The 24,989-nt window shown below is 48.4% G+C and overlaps 1 protein-coding gene and 1 long non-coding RNA gene across 2 annotated transcripts; one reads left to right on the plus strand and one right to left on the minus strand.

Annotated features, from left to right (window-relative positions):
* Positions 1-773: 773 nt before the first annotated feature.
* On the minus strand, positions 774-5,241 carry LOC112125481 (phospholipase A2 inhibitor subunit gamma B-like). Its single transcript, XM_026662818.2, has 3 exons — positions 5,112-5,241; positions 2,767-2,907; positions 774-988 (listed from the first exon to the last, which is right to left on the minus strand). The coding sequence occupies exons 1-3, from the start codon at positions 5,239-5,241 to the stop codon at positions 774-776; spliced, it is 486 nt and encodes a 161-aa protein (XP_026518603.2).
* A 6,522-nt stretch (positions 5,242-11,763) lies between these two features.
* On the plus strand, positions 11,764-24,669 carry LOC112125479. Its single transcript, XR_002909737.2, has 3 exons — positions 11,764-11,879; positions 14,036-14,112; positions 24,509-24,669. It is a non-coding gene; the product is annotated as an uncharacterized LOC112125479 (long non-coding RNA).
* Positions 24,670-24,989: the final 320 nt, after the last annotated feature.

A 24,989-nucleotide genomic window follows, 5' to 3' on the forward strand; every position in this document is an offset into this window, starting at 1 on the left:
ATATCGCTCATGGTAACCTGGTTGAAAGACGGAAATTTAATTAAGGGGACAGTGGTGGCCATTCCTACTGGGCTGTTTGCCTGTGGCTGAAAAGAAATCCTTCCCTGTAGTTAGCCAAGCGCGGGTGGGGGGGAATTGGCGCTGCGCTTTTTGCATTTGGCTAGCAGGAATCTTCCCTGATACCAGCCACGCGGTGGGGGGAGGGGTAAAGCGATCATCCCAGAGAATTCATGGCGGGGTGGCGGGGTGGGGGGTGTTAGTTTGGTTCCTGCAGGGATCTTCCCTGATACCAGCCACGCGGTGGGGGGAGGGATAAAGCGATCATCCCAGAGAATTGGATGGGGGGGGGTTAGTTTGTTTTCTGCTGCTGCAGGTTAACAGGAAAACTGCAGCACTCAACAGGCTTTGCTTGGTATGTGGGAAAGGAGGGGGCAGAAGCCGAAAGACAATGGCTTACCATGGCCGCATGCAAGCCAAATTCTGTTGCCCCAAGACTCATCACACACACACACACACACACACACAATATGAAACTCATGATTGCACACACCCAGAGTCCAACACTCACTTTTACACATGGAAAAAACACACAGTATCCGAGATTCAGGATTACAGACACACACACACACACACACACACCAATTTTCTCCTGTCTGTTTTATTCAGTTAATCCCAATAAAGGGGAAGTGAATCCGAGCTGGGCAGGGGTGCACCCTCCTGCCATGTGCGGTGTGGTTATCCAGGGCAGCGTGGCTGTGCCGCAGGAGTGGGGATCAGGAGAGGACGTTCGCCAGCAGGACGGTAACAAGGGCTGGGAGGATGAGTCCAGATGGTTCTGGAGCCATGCTGGCCGCACGGGAGGCTGGTCTACATTCGGCTGTGGTGAGATCTGCCCTGAACCCCCCGAAGGCCCCTTTGAACTGTTGTATATTAGTGCAGGCAGACTCGGTGGCGCAGCGTTTCATGGTGGTGTGCACGGTTGTCTCACCTGTGGGGGACAAAACAGCAGGGTCAGTGTCTAGGGACCTCTGGCCTCTTACGGCTCTGACCCTATACAACACCCCCCCCTCCTCCTCTGCACCACTCCCTGCTACCCATCTAGACCCACCAACAGTCTCCCCTCCCCTGCTCTGATGCAGTGTCACTCTGTGGATCCCTGAATGAGTCATGTAGGGCCCTGATCCCTAACGAACGTTGGAACAGGCCTGCGTTAGTTCCACCATTTACCTGGCAATGGTGTAGCTCACCGATGGTGGCAGAGTGAGATCCCTAAGAAGCTCTCAGTCAAGGGGTCTGTACAGTCCCTGGCATGTTGGGACTCCCAATTTCAGCCAGGTGGGGGCATGCAGCACCTTGCACAGCAGGGATCCCCATCTCAGCCAAGGGGTCTGTGCAACATCCGGATCAAAAAGGGTCTGATCTCAGTTGGGGCATCTATTGTACCATTCTACCACCAGTAAGAAAGAAATATCTCTGGGACTGCCAGGTCAAACCAGCTGGGGGATTTCTGCAGCAGTCCCAGGGATGGTGTGTTTGTGCCATCACTTTTTCTGTAGTACTTTTGATTTGTAGAATAGCAGACTCTTGAGACACCACGGCAGTTTGGGGGCCCATTGTGCAGGGTGCTGTGCATAGGACAGTATCCCGTCTCCATCAGTGGCCAGCACTAGATTCTGCAGAGAAAGGGATCAAAACCGCCCAATATGTGGGATAATCTCCTCCTACTCTAGGTCTTGTCCTGATTGCTAATAGCTAGAGATCACCTTAAGACCTGAAAGAGGAGGTTTAATATCCCTGCCAACATTTTTACAATCATTTATTATGATCTCTCCGCTAAGCATACAATCCCTTTTTGAACCTTGCTCAGCTCTTGACCACAGCAATTTCTTTGGTGGGGAGTTCCACGGACTAATGGTTTATCGACTGGGAATAGTGTTTCCAGTTTCATAATGAACTTGTCCCTTTTCAATTTCATTGAATGTTCTCTTATGCCCCATCTTATGACAGAGGGTGTTCAGAAGTTTGCCATCTCCCTGCTTTAGTGCTCAGTGAAAATTTTCAATGAAAAATGCAAATTTGACCACCAGGAAACGTTTTGTGAATTCAAAGTCGCTGAATGGTTTCAGTCAGAAGAAACCCCATAAAACAAACTCTGGAAAGAAAATCGAAACCTTTCACTATTTTGGTACAAAACCGCCTTTCCTTACAACATTTTATTTAAAAAAAAAAAAACTTTAAACAACACTAACAATCCCTCAAAATCAAAACCAGATGTTTCGTTTGACCCAAAATGAAACTTTTTCTTACTTTTCAGTTGGTTGAAAGTGCCAAAAAAAAAATCTATTAAACCCGAAACAACTATTTTCTCCCAATTTTTTTGGTGTTGGCATAGAACTAAAGATCTATCTATCTAGCTATCTCCCTTATTTGTTCAGCTCTCTGCTTCTCTATCACAATCATAATTTCATATGTTCTATCACGTCGCCTCTCTTATTCCCAAGGAAAAATAGCCCCAGTTGTTTCCCTTCTCTCTGCAGGCTTTTCCAGACCTTCCTTGTCACCTGTCTCCACACTCTTGTGAATTCTAAAATAAAACCCCAAGGGGTGCATAGGGGAAACAGAGGCACAGTGAGGAGAAATCACGGGGACAGAATCCAGGTGTGCTGAGACTCTGCCCAATTCTTCCCATGGCAGGGGATTGCCTGTGTGCGTGGCTCCCTCCTGGATGGGGAAACCTGAACAGAGAAACAGCCAAATGGCAATTACCGGTTTTCACGGTGCCGCTGATATGGATGCACTGGGTCTGGGCTCCTGTGCAGTCGATGATCTCTTCACTGCAGTGATGGGTAAACACAGAGTAGCAGGCTGGGCAGTGCAGGCCGTTCAGGGTGGTGTTAGCCGGGGGCACTGGGAAGAAGCGGAGCAAACGCAGTCAGCTCGGGGGACGAGCCCCAGGAGGCGTCGGGGCAGGAAGAGCAGCTGGGGGCTGCACAGCTCAGCCCTGGGCGCCCCCTGCAGGGGGAGCTGTAGCTCTGGGGTCACTGGAGGAAGCAGGGGCAGGGGAGGGGGTTGCAGCAGGGAGCCCTGGATCCCGCCCCAGTGGGGTCAGCTGGGTTCACACCTGGGGGCAGGCTAGAGCCCCACCCACTAAACTCCTCCCCGCCAGGGGCTCAGTTTTATTCAGTGGGGCACCTCCTGCATGGCCGGAGGACTATTCCCAGGGACTCAGTGTTGTCTCCCCATCACAACTCTTCACATGACAGATCAGGATAAAGTTAAAGATGGGGAAACTGAGGCAGGGCGTACAGGAGGAATGACTCACCCAAGGTCAGTATAGAACCTCACACGAAACACAGGTCCCTGTGATAGGAAAGGCAACACAATTCATCTCTGCACAGCCCTCACTCCACTCTCTTCATTCCCATTGACTCCACTGGAGCCATGGCCAATTGACCCCAGCTGGGATCTGTCTATATTTTACATACCTGCCCCCTCCTGAGTAATCCCAGAGCAGAGCAAGTGAATGGAAGACACTAGTCCAGTCCCAGCTCTGATGGGAAGCCAGGTCCAGCTGCTCCATGGGATGGTGCATGATGCCCCCTAGTGGTCACTGATGGAATAATCTGGGCCGTAGGGGAGGGCTTTTTCCTACCTCCTCAATCAGAGATCGATGGGCTCAGAAACAGGTAGGCGTGTGTCCCTTTTATGCTCATCTCTCTAATGAGGCTGTGGATCATCTCATTGTCTGTCCAAATGGACAATCATGTCTGAATCCTGGGGCTGGCAGTTTCCAATGGCAGGGAGTTCCACAGGTTAACGGCATCTCAACAGAAAAAAGTTATAATTTATCCTCTTAAATCTAAGGAGTCGTCCACATTATCCCAGGTGGGTGAGTCTCTGTTGATCCTAGAGGGCTCTCTCGCTTTCCCCCCACCCTCTCGGTGGGATGGTTTACTGTAGCACCGATGTAACCCAGATCCATACCAGTGTGTGTCTTTCGCTCCCTCTAGTGGCTGGATCCTGTAAAGTGGTTTAGGGAGCTGTGATGCCACACACACAGCTACAGATGCGTCTCCTTTAATTCCAATGTTAAACACTCCTGTGTTTATTTCTCCCCCCACCCTCCAAGTCCAAGGTTCAATCCTGGTGCCCAGTATCTTTCCAACACCTGCTCTGTGCAGGAAGCAGAGCTGCTCTGGCATCCCCCGGCGTAGGGGGCAGGGGAAGCCGCTTTAACCCTTTAGGGTCTCCAGCCCTGCTCGGTGGGTCCTGCCACACAAAAAAAATATTTACAATTAAAAAAAATTGGGTTTTTTGGCTGAACATTTTTCTGTTTTATGACAAAAACACTGCAATATTCTAAGAAATACCCCCCTCCAGTAAACAAACCCCATTTTCCAACAGGCTCTAGGATCTGTAGGAGGGTGGGTGTGGCATGAGAGATGGCTGTGTCCCTATAGTTAGTTAGTGTGTGTGTGTGTGTGTGTGTGTGTGTGTGTGTGCGCGCTCTTCTGATTCCACCACTGGAAGTTGTCCTAGATCCAAACAGCTACAGAACCAGGCTTCTGATAGCCCCACGACCCCCACTAGAAATAAACACGGGGAAATCAGCCCAATCATCACAAACACCCCCACATAATCCCAGACACACACCAACACACACACAGAGACACTATCTCACACACAGATCCATGATCCAAGACTCACGGTTACACACACAATCCAGGACTCAGGACTATACACACACACACACCATACACACAGACACAGACACAGAGTCCAAGACTTATACACACACAGTCCAAGACATGATTACACACATAATCCAAGATTTGCTATCACACACATAGATGCACACACACGTTCCAAGACTCCTGATCACATACACTCGCACACACACACAATATTAAACTCATGATTGCATACACCCAGAGTCCAACGCTGACAATGACACACAGACAGACACACGGTATCTGAGATTCGTGATTACAGATAGACAGACACACACACACACACGACAATTTTCTCCTGTCTGTTTTATTCTGTTAATCCCACTAAAGGGGAAGTGAATCCGAGCTGGGCGTGGGAGCCTTTGGTGGGGGTGCGCCTGCCTGCCACCTGCGGTGTGGTTATCCAGGGCCGCGTGGCTGTGCCACGGGAGTGGGGCTCAGGAGAGGACGTTCGCCAGCAGGACGGTAACTCAGCAGACTCAGTGGCGCAGCCTTTCATGGTGGTGTGCATGTTTGTCCCACCTGTGGGGGGCAAAACAGGGGGGGTCAGTGTCTGGGGACCTCTAGTCTCTTACGGCTCTGACCCTATACAACACCCTCCCCCTTCTCCTCTGCGCCATTCCCTGCTGCCCATCTAGACCCGCCCCCAACAGTCTCCCCTCCTCTGCTCTGATGTAGTCTCACTCTATAGACCCCTGAGCAAGTCATGTAGGGCCTTGTTACCAGATGTGCCCATTACTTTGGGATACACTGATTTATTAGGGTTACTCTTCGGGGGGGAGGTGTCTGTAATTCTATCAATGTACTGCTTGTGTCACTTGTGTTTTCATACACAGCTCTACTTCTCCCTGCTGCATGTCCCCTCCCAATGGAGCTATCCTGCAGGACCTAGGTTTCCCAGGGCTGGGTTCCTCTAGCCGCAGAATCCGATGAACACACACACACACAAACAGAGCAAGTCTGAGCGGACCAGGTCAATAAGCACTCTCAAGCTGACCCCTTATATGCCCCTGAACTCACAGGCTGGGTCAAGCAGCACTTTGAAGCTGCCAACCTTATGTGCCAAAGGAACCGCACCGGAATGGAGTAAGCCTGAGCAGGCTGGGTCGAGCAGCACTTCCAGGCTGCCACCCTTATATGCCCCAGTGTGACAGTGCACCCCAGAGGGCTTCATGGAAATATGCTTATGAATGTAAATATGACATAACTGGAATATGTTTTATGCTACAGATGCCATGTAACATATCTCTGCAAAGGTTACGATCTACTGAATATATTCATCCTATTTGTATGCATGTGTCATTGTTGTATTCAAAGTTATGAATATTGGCTGTGTACTAATTTCATTTTTAAGTAGCCTTGGTCAGCTTCTTTAGAAAGGAATTTGCAAGTTAATTGCCCAATCAAGAAGCACTTAACACACCATGGATCTTGGAAGGCTCCAATCCACAAAAGAAGTCTACAGGAGGACGTTCCAGGTAGCATGTGAGCAATGGCTGCTACCCGTAAGTTCTGACTCATAAAGAATTTATTTGGGCATACGCTTTCGTGGGCTAGAACCCACTTCATCAGATCTATGAAGTAAAAGATACAGGAGCAGGTATAAATACACGAAAGGATGGGGGTTGCTTTACCAAGTGTGAGGTCAGTCTAACGAGATAAATCAATTAACAGCAGGAAACAAAGGGAGGAGAAATAACTTCTGAAGTGGTAACAGAGTGGCCCACTACAGACAGTTGACAATGAGGTGTGAGTAACAGGAGGGAGAAATTAGTATTGGGGAAATTAAGTTTAGGTTTTGTAATGACCCAACCACACCCAGTCTTTATTCAGGCCTAATCTGATGGTATCTAGTTTGCAAATTAATTTCAGTTCTGCAGTTTCACATTGGAGTCTGTTTTTGAAGTTTTTTTGTTCTAAGAATTGCCACTTTTAGGTCTGTTATTGAGTGAACACAGAGATTGAAGTGTTCTCCTCCTGGTTTTTGAATGTTATGATTCCTGATGTCAGATTTGTGTCCATTTATTCTTTTGCATAGAAACTGTCCGGTTTGGCCAATGTACGTGGCAAAGGGGCATTGCTGGCACATGATGGCACATATCACATTGGTACATGTGCAGGTGAACGAGCCCCGGATGGTGTGGCTGATATGGTTAGGTCCTATGATGGTGTCCACTGGAATGAACGGGGCAATTCACACCTCAAAGTGATTATTTCAGGCTCTCTGTAACCTTGCGCTTGATCTACACTTAAAACTCAGCTATGCACCGCCATGTCTGCATTACAAAATAAACTCAACCTACCTTAGATTGGCATACAGGTGCTGCAGTAATTACATCGCTTGTGAGTGTCTACACTTTGCTCCTTGTGTCGGCGGTGCGCGCCTTTGCCAGGAGCGTGTCTATCGACTGTACTATCAGCATGTGGCATTGTGAGATGGCTTCTGAAAGCCAGTTGATGTAAGCAACACAGTTGTAGTAGTAGGATTTTATGTTTGCATTTTGTATGATTTAGAATGAAGGATAAAGAATAATGAGATAATAATGTAGCATGTATTAAATGTATTGGTGTATGATTTGATCATATCCTGCCAGCCACCCTTTCTGAATAGGAGAAAGGAATGGCCTAATGGGCCATTTGGTAAAGATGCATCAGCCGGAATCTGTGTCTGGGCTGATTTCAAGGCAGTAACAGACATTTTAAGGTCACTATTTTGTTGTAGGTTTAGCATTTTAAAGTAAGTAAAAGAATGCAAGGATTGTTTTTCTCCTGCATTGCAACTTGATGTTCCTGTTCAAAATGTTCTGTGTAAATTGATTCTGTTTTGAGTGTGAATGAGGAATGTGTGTGTATAGAGATAAGTGTGAAGGCCATCGCTGAACCAGATGTACGAGGGAGGAACCAGAGACAGATGCAAGGGCGCCAGGATGCTGCAACACGCCCCTATTGAAATGTCAGAGGAGGGCAGATTGACGACTCTAAAGATGAGACAAGCACCTGTCAATGGGGACGAGATAGCTGTGATAAAGAATGAGAAGGACAATTTAAGAAAACAAGCACTTGTCAAACAACAATTAATTACAGCATGATGGTGCAAAACTCATTGGTCCCAATGAAGGAAAATCACTATACAAACAGGGGACCTTGCCATGAAACTTTGGGTTCATCCTGACAAAACTTCCCCGGAGCATCGTGTCGCAATGGACGGAACTTGGTTCCTCCCTACTAGTGATCAACCTAGCTTGCCACTAGATTGATCCGGACTCTGGAGTGGTAACTATAACATTGACTGGCGGAACAGTGTGTGTGTGTGTGCGCTGTGGTTGAATGCATATACTAATTGTTATATCTCCAATAAACGTGGCGTATTGCCTTTTCCCCAGAAAAAGATCCCGTGTGTTCCTTATAAGCATAACACAGTGTCTACACTGATGCTACGTCAACCTAACTACACCGACTTTGACTCTACGCCGCTCACAACGGTGGAGTTATTAGTCGGTGTAGCAGGACAGTTATGTCGGCAGGAGCAAAATGAAGTGTAGACACTTCCACTGTTAGGTTGACATAAGATGCCTTAATTTTTGTTGTCAGGCAGTTTTAGACCCTTCCCCCCAAGTTTAAGCTGATGGGACGAGCGTTTCTGCTCCTCCCCCTCTTCATGGATGTGCAGGGGAGCAAGCAACAAAGTCTTTGGTCTAGGCCAGCGGCTCTCAAACTTTCCAGACTACCAGAAAGTCTGATTTGTTTTGTGTGCCCCCAAATTTCACCTCACTTAAAATCTACTTGCTTACAATCTCAGACATAAACATACACACGTGTCATGGGACACTGTTATTGAACAATTGCCGACTTTCTTCTTTTTACCATATAATAATAAAATAAATCAACTGGGATATAAATATTGTACTTACATTTTAGTGTATGGTACTGTGACGGGGCAAGGCCAGATGGTTATAGTAAAGTGGTGAGGAACAGATATGTTAGCCTCAGGCTAAACAAATCCCTGGTACCATGGTAACCAAATGGCAGTTGCTCCAGGTTAATCAAGACAACTGGGGCCAATTAAGATCCTTCTAGAAAGCTTTGGCGATAGCTAGGTTGATTGGGACACCTGAAGCCAATCAAGGACGGGCTGAAACTAGTTAAAAGCCTCCCAGTTAGTCAGTGAGGTGTGGGTGTCAGGAGCTATAGGAGGGAGCTGTGCTGTTGAAGGAATGAAGCAGTACAAATCCATATCAGGTGCAAGGAAGGAGGCCCTGAGGTAATGGTGAAGGAGATATTGAGTGGGGGGCTGCTGTGGGGAAGTGCCCCAGGGAATTATACACGTCCTATTTCCAAAAAGTCAGCTACCATAGCTGCTATTATTAGGGTCTCTGGGCTGGAGCCCAGAGTAGAGGGTGGGCCCGGGCTCCCCCCCCCCTCCAGTTAATCTCTGAGATTGGGAGACAACAGAGACTGTGCGAGGGAAGGATGCTTCTCCTCACCTCCCTCGCTGGCTGATGATGAAAAGGGCTCAGTAGGCTGTGACCCTTGTTTCTAGAGAGAGAAGGGCTACGTGGAGGGCCACAGTGAGCCTCTGAGGCTAGCGAAATCCGCCAGGAATCACGGGATCCACGGAGACAAGGACAGAGCTTTGTCACAGTACCTAGAGCAGTATAAACAAGTCATTGTCTGTATGAAATTTTAGTTTGTACTGACTATGCTAGTGCTTTTACGGTAGCCTGTTTTAAAACTAGGCAAATATCTAGATGAGTTGATGCACCCCCTGGAAGACACGTACCCCTGGTTGAGAACCATTGATCTATGATGTCCCACAATGGCCCATTTGGATTCAATAGGCCTTCCTGATGGGCAGGAGATAACCCCTCCTGGGCCAAACTAGTATTTCACCCCTAGAGCGCCCCCACGCTGCAGTGCCCTCCCCTCCTAACCTCCCTTACTCCTGATTTACACCAGTCTGGGAGCAGAATTTGGTCCTTTTGCTTTTGCCAGACACAGTTCTTCTGCTTCCTGTGAGCTGCCAACACGAACTAGAATCTTCTCTGGTCCCTCCTCTGGACGCAGGTCCTGCTAGCTTCCCCAAGGGGCTTTAACATGGGTGCTCCTGGAATTAGACTGCAAAGACTTTGGATCAGGGACCGTTGTATTGTGCAGCACCTAGCGCGATGGAGGCCTGGGTGGGACTGGGGCTTATGGGTGCTACCGTAATACACCTACTAAATAGCAATTATAATGTACAGCATCTAGCTCTATCGGGTCCTGGGCCATGACAGGAGCTCCTAGGCTCTACCATAATATGTCTAATAAATAATAATGAAATTTGTTTGTTATGGTGCTAGTACTGGGGTATTTTAGGGCTCTTTTGCACTGTCAGAGCAGTGTAAGGGGCTTTAGTATAACATCTTGTCTACACAGGGAGTTATTCTGGATTAACTAATCCTGATTAAATACTCTTGAGGAACTCCACATGTGGACTCACCTGAAGCTAATCAGGAATAGGTAATTCACTTTAAATTCACACCCAACCTTATACCAGATTCATTTTCACGTTTAGACAAGACTGCTGAGCCCCTCGCCCTGTTCCCTACATCACCCTGATCTTTTCTGGCTCTCTCCTATCTAAGCGTTGACAGCACCAAACTCTGCTTTTCTTGAGATCTGACCCACGTCTGAGGGCTTGTCTGCACTAGAAAGTTAGACTGCGGCTGGGTCTACACTACAGCAGGGGTCCGACCTAAGATACGCAACTTCAGCTACGTGAATACCGTAGCTGAAGTTGCGTATTTTAGGTCGGCTTACCTGGCTGTGAGGACGAGGGATAGTCGACCGTTGCCGCGCTGCCGCCGACTCCGCTGCCGCCTCTTGCCGCGGTGGATTTCCGGAGTCGACGGCAGAGCGATCAGGGATCGATTTTATCGCGTCTTCACTAGACGCGATAAGTCGATCCCAGAACATCGATTGCCTGCCGCCGGACCCCCCGGTAAGTGTAGATGTACCCTGCGTTAAAGATACAAGTGTACTTAAAGTGGAGCAGCTTCTTCAGTCTACATGTAGTTAGATCGGTATGAACGTGCTTTATCCTGGGACAGATTATTCCTGTATGAGCAGGGGAATAAGCCATATTGGGATAAGCCACCTTTTACCCATATAACCACGTCCACACTCGTAGTTGTACTGGTGTCTCTATGGGTAGGTCTACACTGGAAACAGACTATGTGATTCCCGCTCCTGGGATCTAGTCACACTAGCTCTGATCAAGCGACCTCGCTAAAAACAGAAGTGTGGCCACGATCGCCCAACGGGCTATCAGAGCTAACTCGGGTGTTTCCTCGAGCTGCAAATCACCCCTCCAGTGTAGAAGGACCCACTAGCCAGATAAAAATCACATCCCTCACCGAAATAGAGATCCTGTTAACTTCTAAGGGCAGACCAGGCCTGAGGAGAGGTCTGTCTCCACTGCAGCTGGGATTCTCAGCATGGATAGACAGACACTAACTTTGCTCCATCTAGCACGCTGAAAAGAGTCAATGTTGGGGCACTGACGGTGGCTTCGTTAGCCACCCAAGTCCAACTCCGCCCAACTCCCTGGATCCAAGCTCAGATAGCTGAAGCGTGAGCTCCTTCTCCCCACCCCCTCTGTGCCACATTGTTCATACTGCTATTTCTAGCACACTGGCTCAAGCACTAGTGTGAGTCCATCTGCCCAGGCTGGAGTCACACCACGCAGCAGCAGTGCGGACGGGGCCTGAGATGCTTACAGGTGTCACATGCCAGGAAGCCCTTTTGAAAAGGTGAAGTGGACACTCGTGAAATTACTAGCCGTAAATTCCAAACATCACCAGCACATTTGGGCTGGGGTTTATCCCTGGTCATGAGGCTCATGCGTTTGGTGACACACAAGTGACAAGCTGCAGATGTACGGTTCTGATTCTCTACTCCCCTGAAAGCCCTGAGAGATCTGGACTTTGCTACCTGCTCCTGCTGTAGATCGTTGCATTATTTACTTTCACTTTCCGTGTTACTCAGAGTCAGAGCTCAGCGACGCCGAGAGACACAGGAAGGGAGGGAGATGGAGGAACATGCAGGGATTATTCTGCTTTTCTGAGTTCATCGAGGAGGTCGGAGGGTCTGGTGCACTTGGGGTGGAAGGTAAGAGACTCTTCTCCAGACTGGCTCTCATTTGCTGCCGCTGCTGCCGCTGCTGCCTTTTGCTTCCAGATACAGGAGACATTTAAAATGGCAGCTGCAAAATGACCATTAAAATGGCTGCTGAGCAATGACTGGCGATCGTAGAATCATAGAATCGTAGGACTGGAAGGGACCTCGAGAGGTCATCTAGTCCAGTCCCCGGCACTCAGGGCAGGACTAAGTATTATCTAGACCATCCCTGACAGGCGTTTGTCCAACCTGCTCTTAAAAATCTCCAATGAGGGAGACTCACTGGGGTAATTTGTTCCAGTGTTTAAGTGCCCTGGCAGTGAGAAAGTTTTTCCTAATGTCTAACTGAAATTTCCCTTGCTCCAATTTAAGCCCATTGCTTCTTGTTCTGCCCTCACTGGTTAAAGAGAACAATCGATCCTCCTCCTCTTTATAACAACCTTTTATGTACAGTACTTGAAAACTTAGATCATGTTGCCCCTCAGCCTTCTCTTCTCCAGACTAAACAAACCCAGTTTTTTCAATCTTCCCACATAGCTCATGTTTTCTAGACCTTTCATCATTTTTGTTGTTCTCCTCTGGACTTTCTCCAGTTTGTCCACATCTTTCCTGAAATGTGGAACCCAGAACTGGGCACAAGACTCCAGCTGAGGCTGAATCAGCGCAGAGTAGAGCAGAATGCACAACAGCAGAATGCTTTTGTTAAAGCATCCTATAGAATGCAATAGAGAATTATATTCCAGCTGACGGTGTTTATAGGGTGGTTTAAAAAAAACTGCAGAAATGATCTGGGGATGTGATTTCATTTATGCTGAAGGCCTATTGCTCTGCTGTAGCAGTGGACGAGGAACTGAAAGTGGGAGCAAATGTTATTCTCACTGACGCTGCCAGAGAGTTTTAAAGGGGCCTTGAGTTTCTATTCGATTCTAGAGCTGTGAGTGTAATTTCTATAGACCCCCATTAAGGGTTAGGTGGAGATTGGCATAATCACATTCATTCCAATGGTGCTACGGCCCATTGACCCCAGCTGGGGATCTGACCCCATTAGGGTTGCCAACAGTCCTGTATTACATGGGACGTCCCTTATTTAAATAGAAAATGGCCTGTCCCATACTCAATCAGTGCGAGATGCTTTTTATCCCGTATTTCAGCAGCAGGGGGCCAGTATTCCTGGGTGCGTCTTTCCTACCCCCACCCCCACCCGACTCTGCTCCTTCAGTGCTGTGCTGGGAACGCAGACGGGGCCGGGCTCAAGGGTCAGGGTCGGGAAGGGAGTGAAAAGATGCCCCCGTGAGTCCTGGTCTCTGCTGGTCAGGGCCCCCCACTGACTCCAGCCCTCGAGCGTGGCCCCGTCTGCTTTCCCTGTGCCGGCTCTGTCTGGCAGGGCGATTGGACAGGTCCCTGGGGCTGCGCTGAAGGCCAGGGTCGGGAACAGGCTGTCTGGCATGGGGGAGCAGTCTCAGTGGAAGAAGGGGCTATGGGGGTGTTGCTGTCTGTGAGGGGGTGGCGGGGGCTGTTGCTCTCTAGGGGGTTGCGTAGGAGAGGGGCTGGGGCATGTTCCTGTCTGGGGCTAGGATGGGAGAGGGCCTGGGGCTGTGATGGGTCACAGAAACAAGCTCACCCAGCACTGTGGGGCTGGGGCTGTTCATGCACATGGGCCGGGATGATCAATACCCCTTTTCTGGGGCCCCATCACCTCCCTCATCCCAACCCCACCTGTTCCCCCTGCCCCACCACGAGGCTGCAGTCAGGGATCAGGCTTTCGCATACTATTTGCCTCCTGCGACCAGTGCTGGCCGGTGTTGGCCCGTACCCCCTCGGCCATGTGAGGAGAGGGCAGTAGCCCCCACTCCCACCCTCAAACAAGCCCCATTCCAATCCTGGTGTAAAGCTGTTCATCCTGCCTCTCAGTCACCCTAAGTCCCCTTTATAAACCTCTGGGTCACTGCACGACCCCGGTGAAGGAGTCAGGACGCGACAGAGAATCAGGCCCAGTTAAGCGGCCTTCAGCGGAGTGACTCCCGGTTTGTGCTGGGGTGAGTGGGGCTGCAGGGAACCCGGGGCTGCAGGGCCAGTGTGAATGTTGTTCCCAGGGGCTGGTGTCTGGAATGCAGCTAATCGGAGCATTTTCTCTCCTTCTCTTGCAGATGCAAAATGGTTAGAGGCAGGATGGGAACGAGCCCTGGCTGGTCGCTGCTTTTGACAGCTCTGTGGACTCTCTATGGTAGGTACTGCCTGTTCCCGCTTTGCTCTCCTGCTTCTTTTGTGCCATCTGGAGTCACTTTAATTGTCCATTTCCCTAATGAATTTAGCACTGGGGAAGGTGCCTCCCCTAATGCAGCAGGGAGAATTCCCACCCACCCCCAGCCCCCACACACATCACATGGTGATGTTCTTCTTCCCCCTATCCTGTAGGCACCCTGTGCAGAGAAAACCTGAGATCAGTCTCTGTGGCCCACTCAGTCCTCTCGCTGCTGAAACTGCTACGCTAACACAGTTAAAAAAAAATTATTCAGCTTATTTCCAGGGCCTGATTCCCAGTTACACCAAGGGCTGATCGACACAGAGTTTTATACTGCTTCCGCTAGCTCAGTTTGAAATTGCTCCAGAGAAAGCAGTACAATCCTGTCACGTGGACACAGTTATAGGAACACAGCACTGGACAGGTCCTCATGTCCAGTCCCTGCTATTGTAGGCAGGTCTGTCATAAAATCCCATTTGTAAATTTATCAAATTCCATCTTCGGACTAGTTAAGTTGTTTACACTCACTACACCTTAGACCAATGTAACTGTGCTTTATACTGGTATCAGAATTCCTGTAGGCCTGGGCTACGCTACCACGTTTGATTGACATAAGCCACCTTGCATTGACCTAGTTGCGCGTATGTCGACAGAGTGTGGTTAACACAGTGCAAGTGTGGATGGTGCGTGATCTATGTCCACCCTAACAGTTCTCCAGCAGTTGTCCCACAATGCCTGATGCTGATCTCTCTTGAACTCCACTGCTCAGGGGTCACAGAGACTGGAAGCCATTTCCCCCACTTTAAAAACCCTGCATAGTTTTGAAATGCCTTTTCCTGATTGCCCAGCTTAGCATGCACACAGCAGCTCTCGTAGACTCATAGACTTTAAGGACCGTCATGATCATCCACTCTGACTTCCTGCACATCGCAGGCCACATACTTCACCTCTGGGAGTGTTACTGAAGTCCTCAAATCATGATTCAAAGATTCAGGTTACAGAGAATCCACCATTTACTCTAGTTTAAACCAGCAAGTGCCCCGTGCTGCAGAGGAAGGCGAAAATCCCCCAGGGTCTTTGCCAATCTCACCCAGGGGAAAATTCCTTCCTGACCCCAAGTCTTATGATCAGTTAGACCCTGAGCATGTGTGTGAGACCCATCAGTGAGACACGTGGGAAAGAATTCTGTCATAAGTCAGAGCCCTCCCCACCCAGTGTCCCATCACCAGCCACTGGAGATATTTGCTGTTAGCAGTCGCAGATCAGCCACACGCCATTGTAGCCACCCTTACTTCTGTGCTGCCTTCAGAGCTGGGCGGCTGGAGAGTGGTGGCTGTAGCCCGGACACCCAGCTCTGAAGGCCCATGCCACCATTACCTCTGGGCTGCTGGAGAGTGGTGACTGCTGGCTGAGGGCCCAGCTGTGCAGGCCGCAGCGCAGAAGTAAGGGTGGCAATACCATACCAGGCCATCCTTACTTCCGCACTGCTGCTAGTGGCGGCTCTGCCTTCCGAGCTGGGCTCCCAGCCAGCAGCCGCTGCTCTCTGGCCACCGAGCTCTGAAGGCAGTGCCACAAAAGCAAGTGTAGCAACACCAGACACACACCCCCTACAATAATATTGTGACACTCGCCCCCCCCCCCCCACATCTCCTTTTTGGGTCAGGACCCCTACAATTACAACACTGTGAAATTTCAGATTTCAATAGCTGAAATCATGAAATTTATGATTTTTTAAATCCTATAACTGTGACATTGACCAAAATGGACCATGAATTTGGTAGGGCCTATTTATATCCATTCGTTCTTGTGTCCACACTGTCACTTAACTTAAATAACTTCTTTCCCTACTTGGTATTCTACATCTTTGTGGTCAACTGTCCAACATGACCATGACATGCAGATACTTTATTCCTTATGTCCTTGGTGATGTCCAGCCACCACACTAACTGGTTGGCCCATTTATGGCATTTAGTTAATTCTGGACGTCCTTTCTGGATAAGGTTTAGGATTTCTCCTCGCATTTCATTTGGAATTACGATGTACTTGCCTTTAATCATGAGTCCACTTGATTCACTTAATTACTACAAAGTAATCTCTTGTCACTTCTTTAGTGTCCTTTAGATACTTGGGTCAGATGCCCCAATGTAACGAAGGCCTGGTCTACACTGGGGGGGAGGGGGAATCGACCTAAGATACGCAACTTCAGCTATGAGAATAGCGTAGCTGAAGTTGACATATCTTAGGTCGACTTACCTTGCGTCCTCACAGCGCGGGGTCAACTGACGCCACTCCCTCGTCGACTCCGCTTCCGCCTCTCGCCGCGGTGGAGTACAAGAGTCGACGGCAGAGTGATCAGGGATCGATTTTTCACGTCTACACTAGACACGATAAATCGATCCCCGATAGATCGATCACTACCCGTCGATCTGGCGGGTAGTGTAGAAGTACCCTTAGATCTGCCTGAAGTTTTGTGTCTGTCGAGATTGCTTTTTGCAACTAATGTACTCTTTTTTTCAGACATTGGACTGTATGTGACCACAGCAACCACATTTGCCTTTATGTCATCGTCATGCTCACGGGTAGTTGGGTGCAAACCTGGTCTCTGTGACAGAGTTTCTGCTACTACCAGATTTTTCCCAGAAACATATTTAGCAATTGGGTTAAATTGCATTAACTTTAGCAATAGACATTGGCATCGCAGGGGTATTTCATCCAGATCTTTTCCATTGATGAGGGTTACAGGCAATTTATGGTCTGTTATCAGTGCAAATGAATCCAATCCCACAGATATCTGTAAAAGTTCTCACATGCCCATACGTTTGCTCAGCACCCTTTTCAATCTGTGCATGTTGTTTTTCTGCTTCTGTAAGTGAGCGAGAGCAAAATGCAAATGGCTTTCACTCAGAACAATGTTGTTGCAACAATGCACCTGCTAAGCTGTCACTGCTTGTCTCCACCCTGGCCGTTTTGGTTTTGTTCACATCATAGCACTGGACAACTGGTGCTGTTGAGATTGTTTTTTACCTTTTTGAAGGAAATTTCTTCATTTGGCTCCTTAGCAAAAAGATGCATTGGACATTAACAGTTCATTCAGTGGTTTTGTCACTGTAGAAAGGTCTCACAGGAATTGCCCAAAGTAATTTACCATCCCCAGTATGGATCTGAGTTCTGGTACATTCATAGGTGCATTCAATTCTCAAATTGCTTTAACTTTCTCAGAGCTAGGAGTCAATAGGCATAGTTTGACGTCTATATTTGGGGGAATGGCTCCAGTCAGGCCAAGGGGGCCGTGCGTAGGGGTGGGGGTGGGGAATAAATTCCATGCCTGCCCCACAGGGACGCGATTTCAGATGGGGATGGAGGGGGTTCACCTTAAACCATGATTCCAGGGGCTACTTAGGCAAGTGAAAACTCTAGTGTTTTTGCACATAATAACTTGATTCAGATACTCTTACTAAAGTCAGAAGGGACCATCGTGATCATCCAGTCTGACCTCCTGCACATCACAGGCCACAGAACCTCACCCACCCACTCCAGTAACAGACCCCTAACCTCTGGCTGAGTTGCTGAAGTCCTCGTGGAGGTGGATTACCAGGAACGCTGGGAGAACTTCTCCCAGCGCTCGCGCCTGACCACACTCACACTTCAAAGTGCTGCCGCGAGAGCACTCCCATGGCAGCACTTTGTACTTCCCAGTGTAGGCTTAGCCTAAATGATAGAAAGTAATTGTAGATTTTTCTACAGTTGTTTCAATTGTTGTGTTCAAGAGGTGTAACAAAGTTACTAATACCTTTCTTGAGATAAGAACTGAATTTTTAGACAAAGGAAATGCAGTTGTCGATCTAATCTACCTGAATGTCAGAAAGGCACTTGATACAGTTCCACATGAGGAATTATTAGTTACATTGGAAAAGATGGAGATTAATGGGGAAAACTGAAAGGTGGATAAGAATCTGGTTGAAGGGAAGATTACAACAAGTCCTATTGAAAGGGAACTGTCAGGCTGGAGGGAGGTTACTAGTGGAGTTCTTCAGGGATCCGTCTTGGGACCAACCTTATTTACATTTTTATTACTGACCTTGGCACAGAAAGTGGGAGTGTGCTCATAAAATTTGCAGATGATATGAACTGGGGAGGTATTGCCAATACCGAGGAGGACCGGAGGACCATACAAGAAGATCTGGATGACTTTGTAAACTGCAATAATAGAAATGGGATGATATTGTTGTAGTGCAAAATGCAAGGCCATGCATTTAAGCTGAGGATTTATTAGTTGGAAGTGACAGTGGAGAAGAAGTGAAGTTCTGGAGCAAGCTCCCAAGTGGAGCAGTGGGGGCAAAAAACCTAACTTGCTTCAAGACTGAGCATGATACGTTTATGGAGGGGATAGTATGGACAGGACTGCCTGCAATGGCAGAGACGGTGGTTTTTTTTTTCACCTTCTTCAGCAGTATGGGACATGCAGGTTTAAACCATAGGCATAGTTTGACTTCTATATTGGGATGGGGGCGACTCCAGTCAGGCCAATGGGGCCACGCATGGTGGGGGAATTCTGTGCCTGCACAGGGGCGTGATTTCAAATGGGGAGGCTACTTAAACAGTGATTCCAGGGGCCACTTAGGCAATTGAAATCTCTAGTGTTTTTTGCAGGTAATAACTTAGTAATTTCTGACAGGAGCATTGTATCTAATTTCTATCTTAAGAAAGAAAATTAAATAAATATTAGTCCCACTCGGCTCTAATACTAATATGTTCTGACATCTTGTGACAAGTCACTAATGGGACACTGGTTAGGCTTAAAATTGTAATATATATTCTTACTCAGATACTCTTACTGAAGTCAGAAGGGACCATTGTGATGATCTAGTCTGACCTCCTGCACATTGCAGGCCACAGAACCTCACCCACCCACTCCTGTAATACACCCCTAATGCATGTCTGAGCTATTGAAGTCCTCAAATCATGGTTTAAAGACTGAGTTACAGAGAATCCAGCATTTACACTAGTTTAAACCTGCAAGTGACCCCTGCCCCATGCTGCAGAGGAAGGCGAAAACCTTCCCAAGGTCTCTGGCAATCTGACCTTGAGGAAAATCCCTTCCTGACTCCAAATATGGCGATCGATTAGACAAATCAGCCAGACACGTGAGAAGGAATTCTCTGTCGTAACTTAGAGCCCTCCCCACCTAGTGTCCCGTCTCCAGCCGTTGGGGATTTTTGCTACGGGCAGTCGCCGATGGGCAACACTCCATGGTAGGCAGTCCTGTTGTACCATCCTGGCCATAAACTTCTCATGCTCAGTCGTGAAACCAGGTAGGTTTTTTGCACCCACTGTTCCCCTTGGGATGTTGCTCCAGAACTTCACTCCTCTGATGGTTAGAAACCTTCAACTAATTTCAAGCCTAAACTTGTTGATGGCCAATTATATGTATTTATTCTGAGGTCCACATTGATGGTTAATTTAAATAACTCCTCTCCCTCCCTGGTATTTATCCCTCTGATGTATTTAGAGAGAGCAATCCAATTAGGGTTACTCTTCTGGGGGGGCGAGGGGGTGGTTCTGTAATTCTATCAATGTGATGCTTATGTCACTTGTGTTTTCATACGGAGCTCTACTTCTCCCTGCTGCAAGTCCCCTCCCAATGGAGCTATCCTGCAGGACCTCGGTTCCCCAGGGCTGATTCTTCCAGCCCTAGAATCAGACAAACACACACACACGCACACGCACACACTAGCAGAGCAAGTCTGAGCAGACCGAGTCAATCAGCACTGTCCAACTGATCCCCTCATATGTCCCTGGTCTCAAGAGGCTGGGTTGAGCAGCATTTTGAGCTGTCCCCCATGCCCTTATGTGCCCCAAGTTTAACATGTCCCTATCCCACTTTCACGTTACAATTGTACTGGCAGTAACCCACTTGATGAGCAAATCCCACAGTACTTTGGGCGCTGCAGGGATCTTTAGCTTAGGTAAAAGAAGCATTGCTGTAGAGTGAATGGGGGAAGCTGAAAACACAAAAGAGTAAAGTTCAGAGAGAGAGAGAGGGAGGGAAGCAACCAGCTGAACCATAAAAGTTATTTATTGAATAATAGTGATAACTACACAAGGAGAGCCTAAATAAACATAACATACAGTACTGAATGTTAATACCTGAGGTAGAAAAGAAAACAGAGAGAGAGAGAGAGAGGGATCTCACCCACTCCACAGAGCTTGAACTGGTCGGGGTTCCCAGGTGATGGTGGTAGCTCAGGGTCCTGAGTGATGGAGACAGGCAGAGCCCCCAGCACAATCAGTCAGGAGATGGAGTCCCAGTAGAACTGCTGCAGAGTTTTGGGTCTATGCCTCAGAACACTGACTTGGGCATAGGTAGGGGTTTTTGTAGAGAAGATACAGTGGTTCAAGGGAGAACACTAGATTTGTTTATGGGTAAACTGATGACTCAAGGGTTTTCTTTAGGCTAGACAATAGGAGCTGATCACTCTTGGCTATGGGGTGGTGTTTTCTTCCAGGGAGCTCACAATGCAACTAGGCAGCTTCAGTATTTTGGATACCAATCAAAGATTTATTACTAGAATTGGTCTGATAACTACTGAGCTGGGTGTGTGCAGGTGCGTGTTCATTAACATCTGGAGCAGAGATCCCCCAGGATGCAGTGCTTCCCTGCTTTTCTGGTCCCAGAGTTCAGTGCAGTTCTCTGTTCTTCATTCTATGCTAATCCCTGGCCCATCTTTCACGCAGATGAGGCTAGGGGAGTTGTCTCTCTTCTTCATTCTGTATGCTAATGGAGATGTCTTAATCTTGTCACCCTTGGAAGGAGGGGTCTAGGTATGTCTCCCAACACCCTTTACTGCTCTCTGCAAGCCTTTTCTTGATTGGTTTTGGTTCAAACAGAGACTGGGCGGGTGTCTTTCATGAGTCAGACAGGCTAAATACTGCACCCTGGTTCCCCAAAAACACAGAGCTGACTGGTATCACCCCACTGTTCCTCTTGGGAGGTTGCTCCAGAACTTCACTCCTCTGATGGTTAGAAACCTTCAACTAATTTCAAGCCTCAACTTGTTGATGGCCAGTTTATATGTATTTGTTCTGAGGTCCACATTGATGCTTAATTTAAATAACTTCTCTCTCTCCCTGGTATTTTCCCTCTGATGTATTTAGAGAGAGCAATCCGATCTCCCCTCGGCCTTCTATTGGTTAGACTAAACAAGTCTTTGAGTCTCTTCTCATGACAGGTTTTCCATTCCTCAGATCATCCTAGTAGCCCTTCTCTGCACCTGTTCCAGTTTGAATTCATCTTTCTTAAATGTGGGAGACCAGAATTGCACACAGTATTCCAGATGAGGTCTCCCCAGTGCCTTGTTTAATGGTACTAACACTTCCCTGTCTCTACTGGAAATACCTTGCCTGATGCATCCTAGGACTTTATCATTAGCCCTTTTCATGGCCACATCACATTGATGGCTCATAGTCATCCTGTGATCAACCAATATACCCAGCTCTACAGCAGTGGGAAAACCCCTTCCATTGCTGTAGTTTGCATCTATACTATGGGATTATAGCAGCATAGGGTGACCAGACGTCCCGATAAAATCGGGATTGTCCTGATACAATCGGGATTGTCCCGATATTTAATCCTTTGTCCCATGTCCTGACCGATGTATGATCAGGGTGCCAATTGTCCCGATAATCAGGTAAGCAGGTGAGCAGAAGGGGTGAGTAGGTGAGCAGGGGGCAGGGGTGAAGAGGCGAGTGGTGGGGTGGGGCAAGCCAGCGGCTGGCCGGCCGGTGGGCAGAGTGGGGTGAAGACGTGAGCAGCAAGCCAGCGGCGGGGAGGAGGGGTGAAGATGCGAGCAGCGAGCCAGCGGCAGGGGGGGTGAGGAGGTGAGTGGCAGGTGGGTGGGGGTGGGTGAGGAAGGAAGCGGTGAGCCAGCGGGGGTTAATCTCAGGGTGGGCATGGGGGTTTCTGGCAGGGGAGTGAGGAGGTGAGTGGCAGGTGGGAGGGGGTGAGAGGAGGCGAGTGGTGGGTGGGGGACTGAGGAGGGACGCAGGAAGCCAGCAGCAGACCAGGGGGTGAGGAGGGGCACGGTGGCGGGGCCGAGCGGGGAGGGGGCGGGACCTGGGGCAGAGTAGGGGCAGAACGTGGGAGGAGTGGGGGTGGACTGTGGGCAGGGCCGACGGCACCCCAACGTGTCCCGATATTTTACTGTTGGTGTGATCTGGTCACCCTATAGCAGCATAACCACAACACCGTATCTATGCCACTATAGCTCCTGCAGTGTAGACACAGCCTAGACTGGCAAAGCGCTGCTAGAGTAAACATGGCCTGTGTCTCTACTGGGGGTTATAATGCTTTAAATAGACCACTAGAGTTAGAGGATAAATTTTTTAGCGGAGACAAGGCCATTACTAGTTACCAGGACAGTGAGCTGAGGTGCAACTCACTCAGCTGTTTTAGTAGAGGAATGTTACGTTGTGATTTTGTGATGCTTTTGTTATTAATTCATAGATTCCCAGCCCAGAAGGGTCCACTGAGATCATCTAGTCTTACCTCCAGGCCAGAGAACTTCCCCCAAACAACATTTAGAGCAGATCTCTTAGAAAAAACATCCGATGTTGATTTAAAAATTGTTGACAATGGAAACTCCACCCTGAGTCTTGGTAAATTGTTCCAATGGTCAGTTACTCTCACTGTTAAACATTTACATCTTATTTCCAGTCTGAATTTTTCTAGCTTCAATTTTTAGCCATTGGATCTTGTTAGACCTTTCCGTGCTAGATCGAAGAGCCCATTATCAAATATTTGTTCCCCATCTAGGTACTTAGCCTGTGATCAAGCCACCCCATAATCTTCTTTTTGTTCAGCTAAACAGCTGGAGCTCCTGGAGTCTCTCCTCTAGGGCAGGTTTTCTAACCCTTTAAGCATTCTCGGAGCTCTTCTCTGATTCTTCTCCAATTTATCAATGTCCTTCTTGAATTGTGGGCCCCAGAACTGGACACAGGATTCCAGCAGCCCTCGCACCTGGGCAAAACCCAGAGGTAAAATCACCTCTCTGCTCCTACTCGAGATTCCCCTGTTGATGCATGCCAGGATCTCCTTAGTCCGTTTGGCCACAGCCTTGCACTGGGAGCTCATGTTCAACTAATTACCTACCATGACCCCCAAATCTTTTTTGTCACTGCTTCCCAGGAGAGAATCCCCCATCCTATAAGTAGGGCCCTCATTAAATAGTAACTCTGCACTGGCTGTGTGTCTCTAGGAATGGGGTGCATCTTTTACGGATGTGCATGTCCTCCAGTATCAGGTTTTTCAGCTGGTCAATGCAATGGGGAGGGAGTGGAAATGTGGACGCAAGTTGAAAGGCTCTGTGGTGAATGAGGGGCGGGGGGCACCATTTTCTGGATGTTCCAGCCATTCAGTTAGCTAGAATCTTTGTCAGTGATTAACTTTTTAGGCCTAACTTTTAATTGCCTTAGAGAGTGAGTCCTAGAGAGTCCCAGACTCCCAGGAATGCTTAGAGAAGCAGGAGGTGAGTTGGCCGGAGGCCAGGAGAGCCAATGAAAACAAAGCATGGGATTTTGAATTGGAAGCAGCAGCCCTTTCTTTTCCTGTGTTTGGGAGGCAGAGCTGCTGAAAGGGCATGAAATAAGCCCAAAGGCCAGGCATGGAAATCCAGTGACATCCATGCCTAGGAAAGTACTAAATCTTGGAACTACAGATATGTGAGTAGAACAGGGAATGTTTAGTCAGACGCGATCAGGTTTATTTCTTTATTTTGAATTTGTTGGATTCTCTGTGCTGAGCACATGTAACTTGTTCTGTAACTTTTCAAGCTGAATCCCAGGGAAGCAATTCTCTGTGTTTTTTAAACCTTCTTCTTTAGTTGCTCTAGAACACCTGGCAAGCAAGCAATGTTTTGCCAGACCTGTTTTCTTTTTGCTTAATAAAAATCACTCTTTTAAGAACATGATCTGAGTCCTGTGTCCTAGAAGGTGGAGGTTCTGTGTGCACGTGTCTAAGGCTGCACAGCCAGCTACGAAGAATAATTAAGAAATTAAAGATCTATTTTCAGCTGATAGCAGCAGCCATTTTTTTCCCAGGTTCTCTTCAGCGGGAGGGTTAAAAGAGCTTGAGGGCACCTCACGGGAAGGAATTCCCAAGTGCGACTTCCTGGGTTCTCAAATTGGTTTTTGCATTTGGGTGGTGGCAGCGATACCCATCCAAGGCCAGGGAATCTGTAACCTTGGAGCTTTAATGCAAGTCTTTAGTCACTGGCAAGTACTTTTAAGGTCTTTTGCAGGCCCCCACCTTCTGCACTCAAAGTGTCAGAGTGGGGAAACAGCCCTTGACAGGCTCTCACACTGACGTTTGCTTCTTTTTAAGGGGTCACTGGAGCGCAGTCACCTGTCACAGCTCAGTGTGCAGAGGATGTCATCCTGGGATGCACCTTCCGCCATATACATGGGATAAAACTCCATCGATTGAACATCACCTGGAAGATGCAAAATGCTGAGGGGGTGGATCTCCTGGTTCACAGCTACTATGCAGAGATGGACCAGCTACAAGGACAGGACAAGGCTTACAGGGGCCGGACACAGCTGTATCCAGAGGGATTTGCCAAGGGAAATGCCTCCCTGAAACTCAGGGGTGTCCGCATCCAGGATGAGGGATCCTACATCTGCTACGTCACCTCTGAGCTGGGCGAATGGTCTGAGACAACACTCCTCACAGTGCTGCTGAGTACGACTCCTCTTCCTGTGCATTTTTCTGGCATCTGCTGTGCTTCCATTCTCCTCTGTAGACGAATACCATCAAGGCTCCATAGCCAATGGGGTTACAGGGCCGCACAAGTGGCTGTGTAATT

This window comes from Terrapene carolina, unplaced genomic scaffold (genome assembly GCF_002925995.2).
Source record: "Terrapene carolina triunguis isolate 2854851 unplaced genomic scaffold, T_m_triunguis-2.0 Scaffold30554, whole genome shotgun sequence".
Taxonomy (NCBI): Eukaryota; Metazoa; Chordata; order Testudines; family Emydidae; genus Terrapene; species Terrapene triunguis.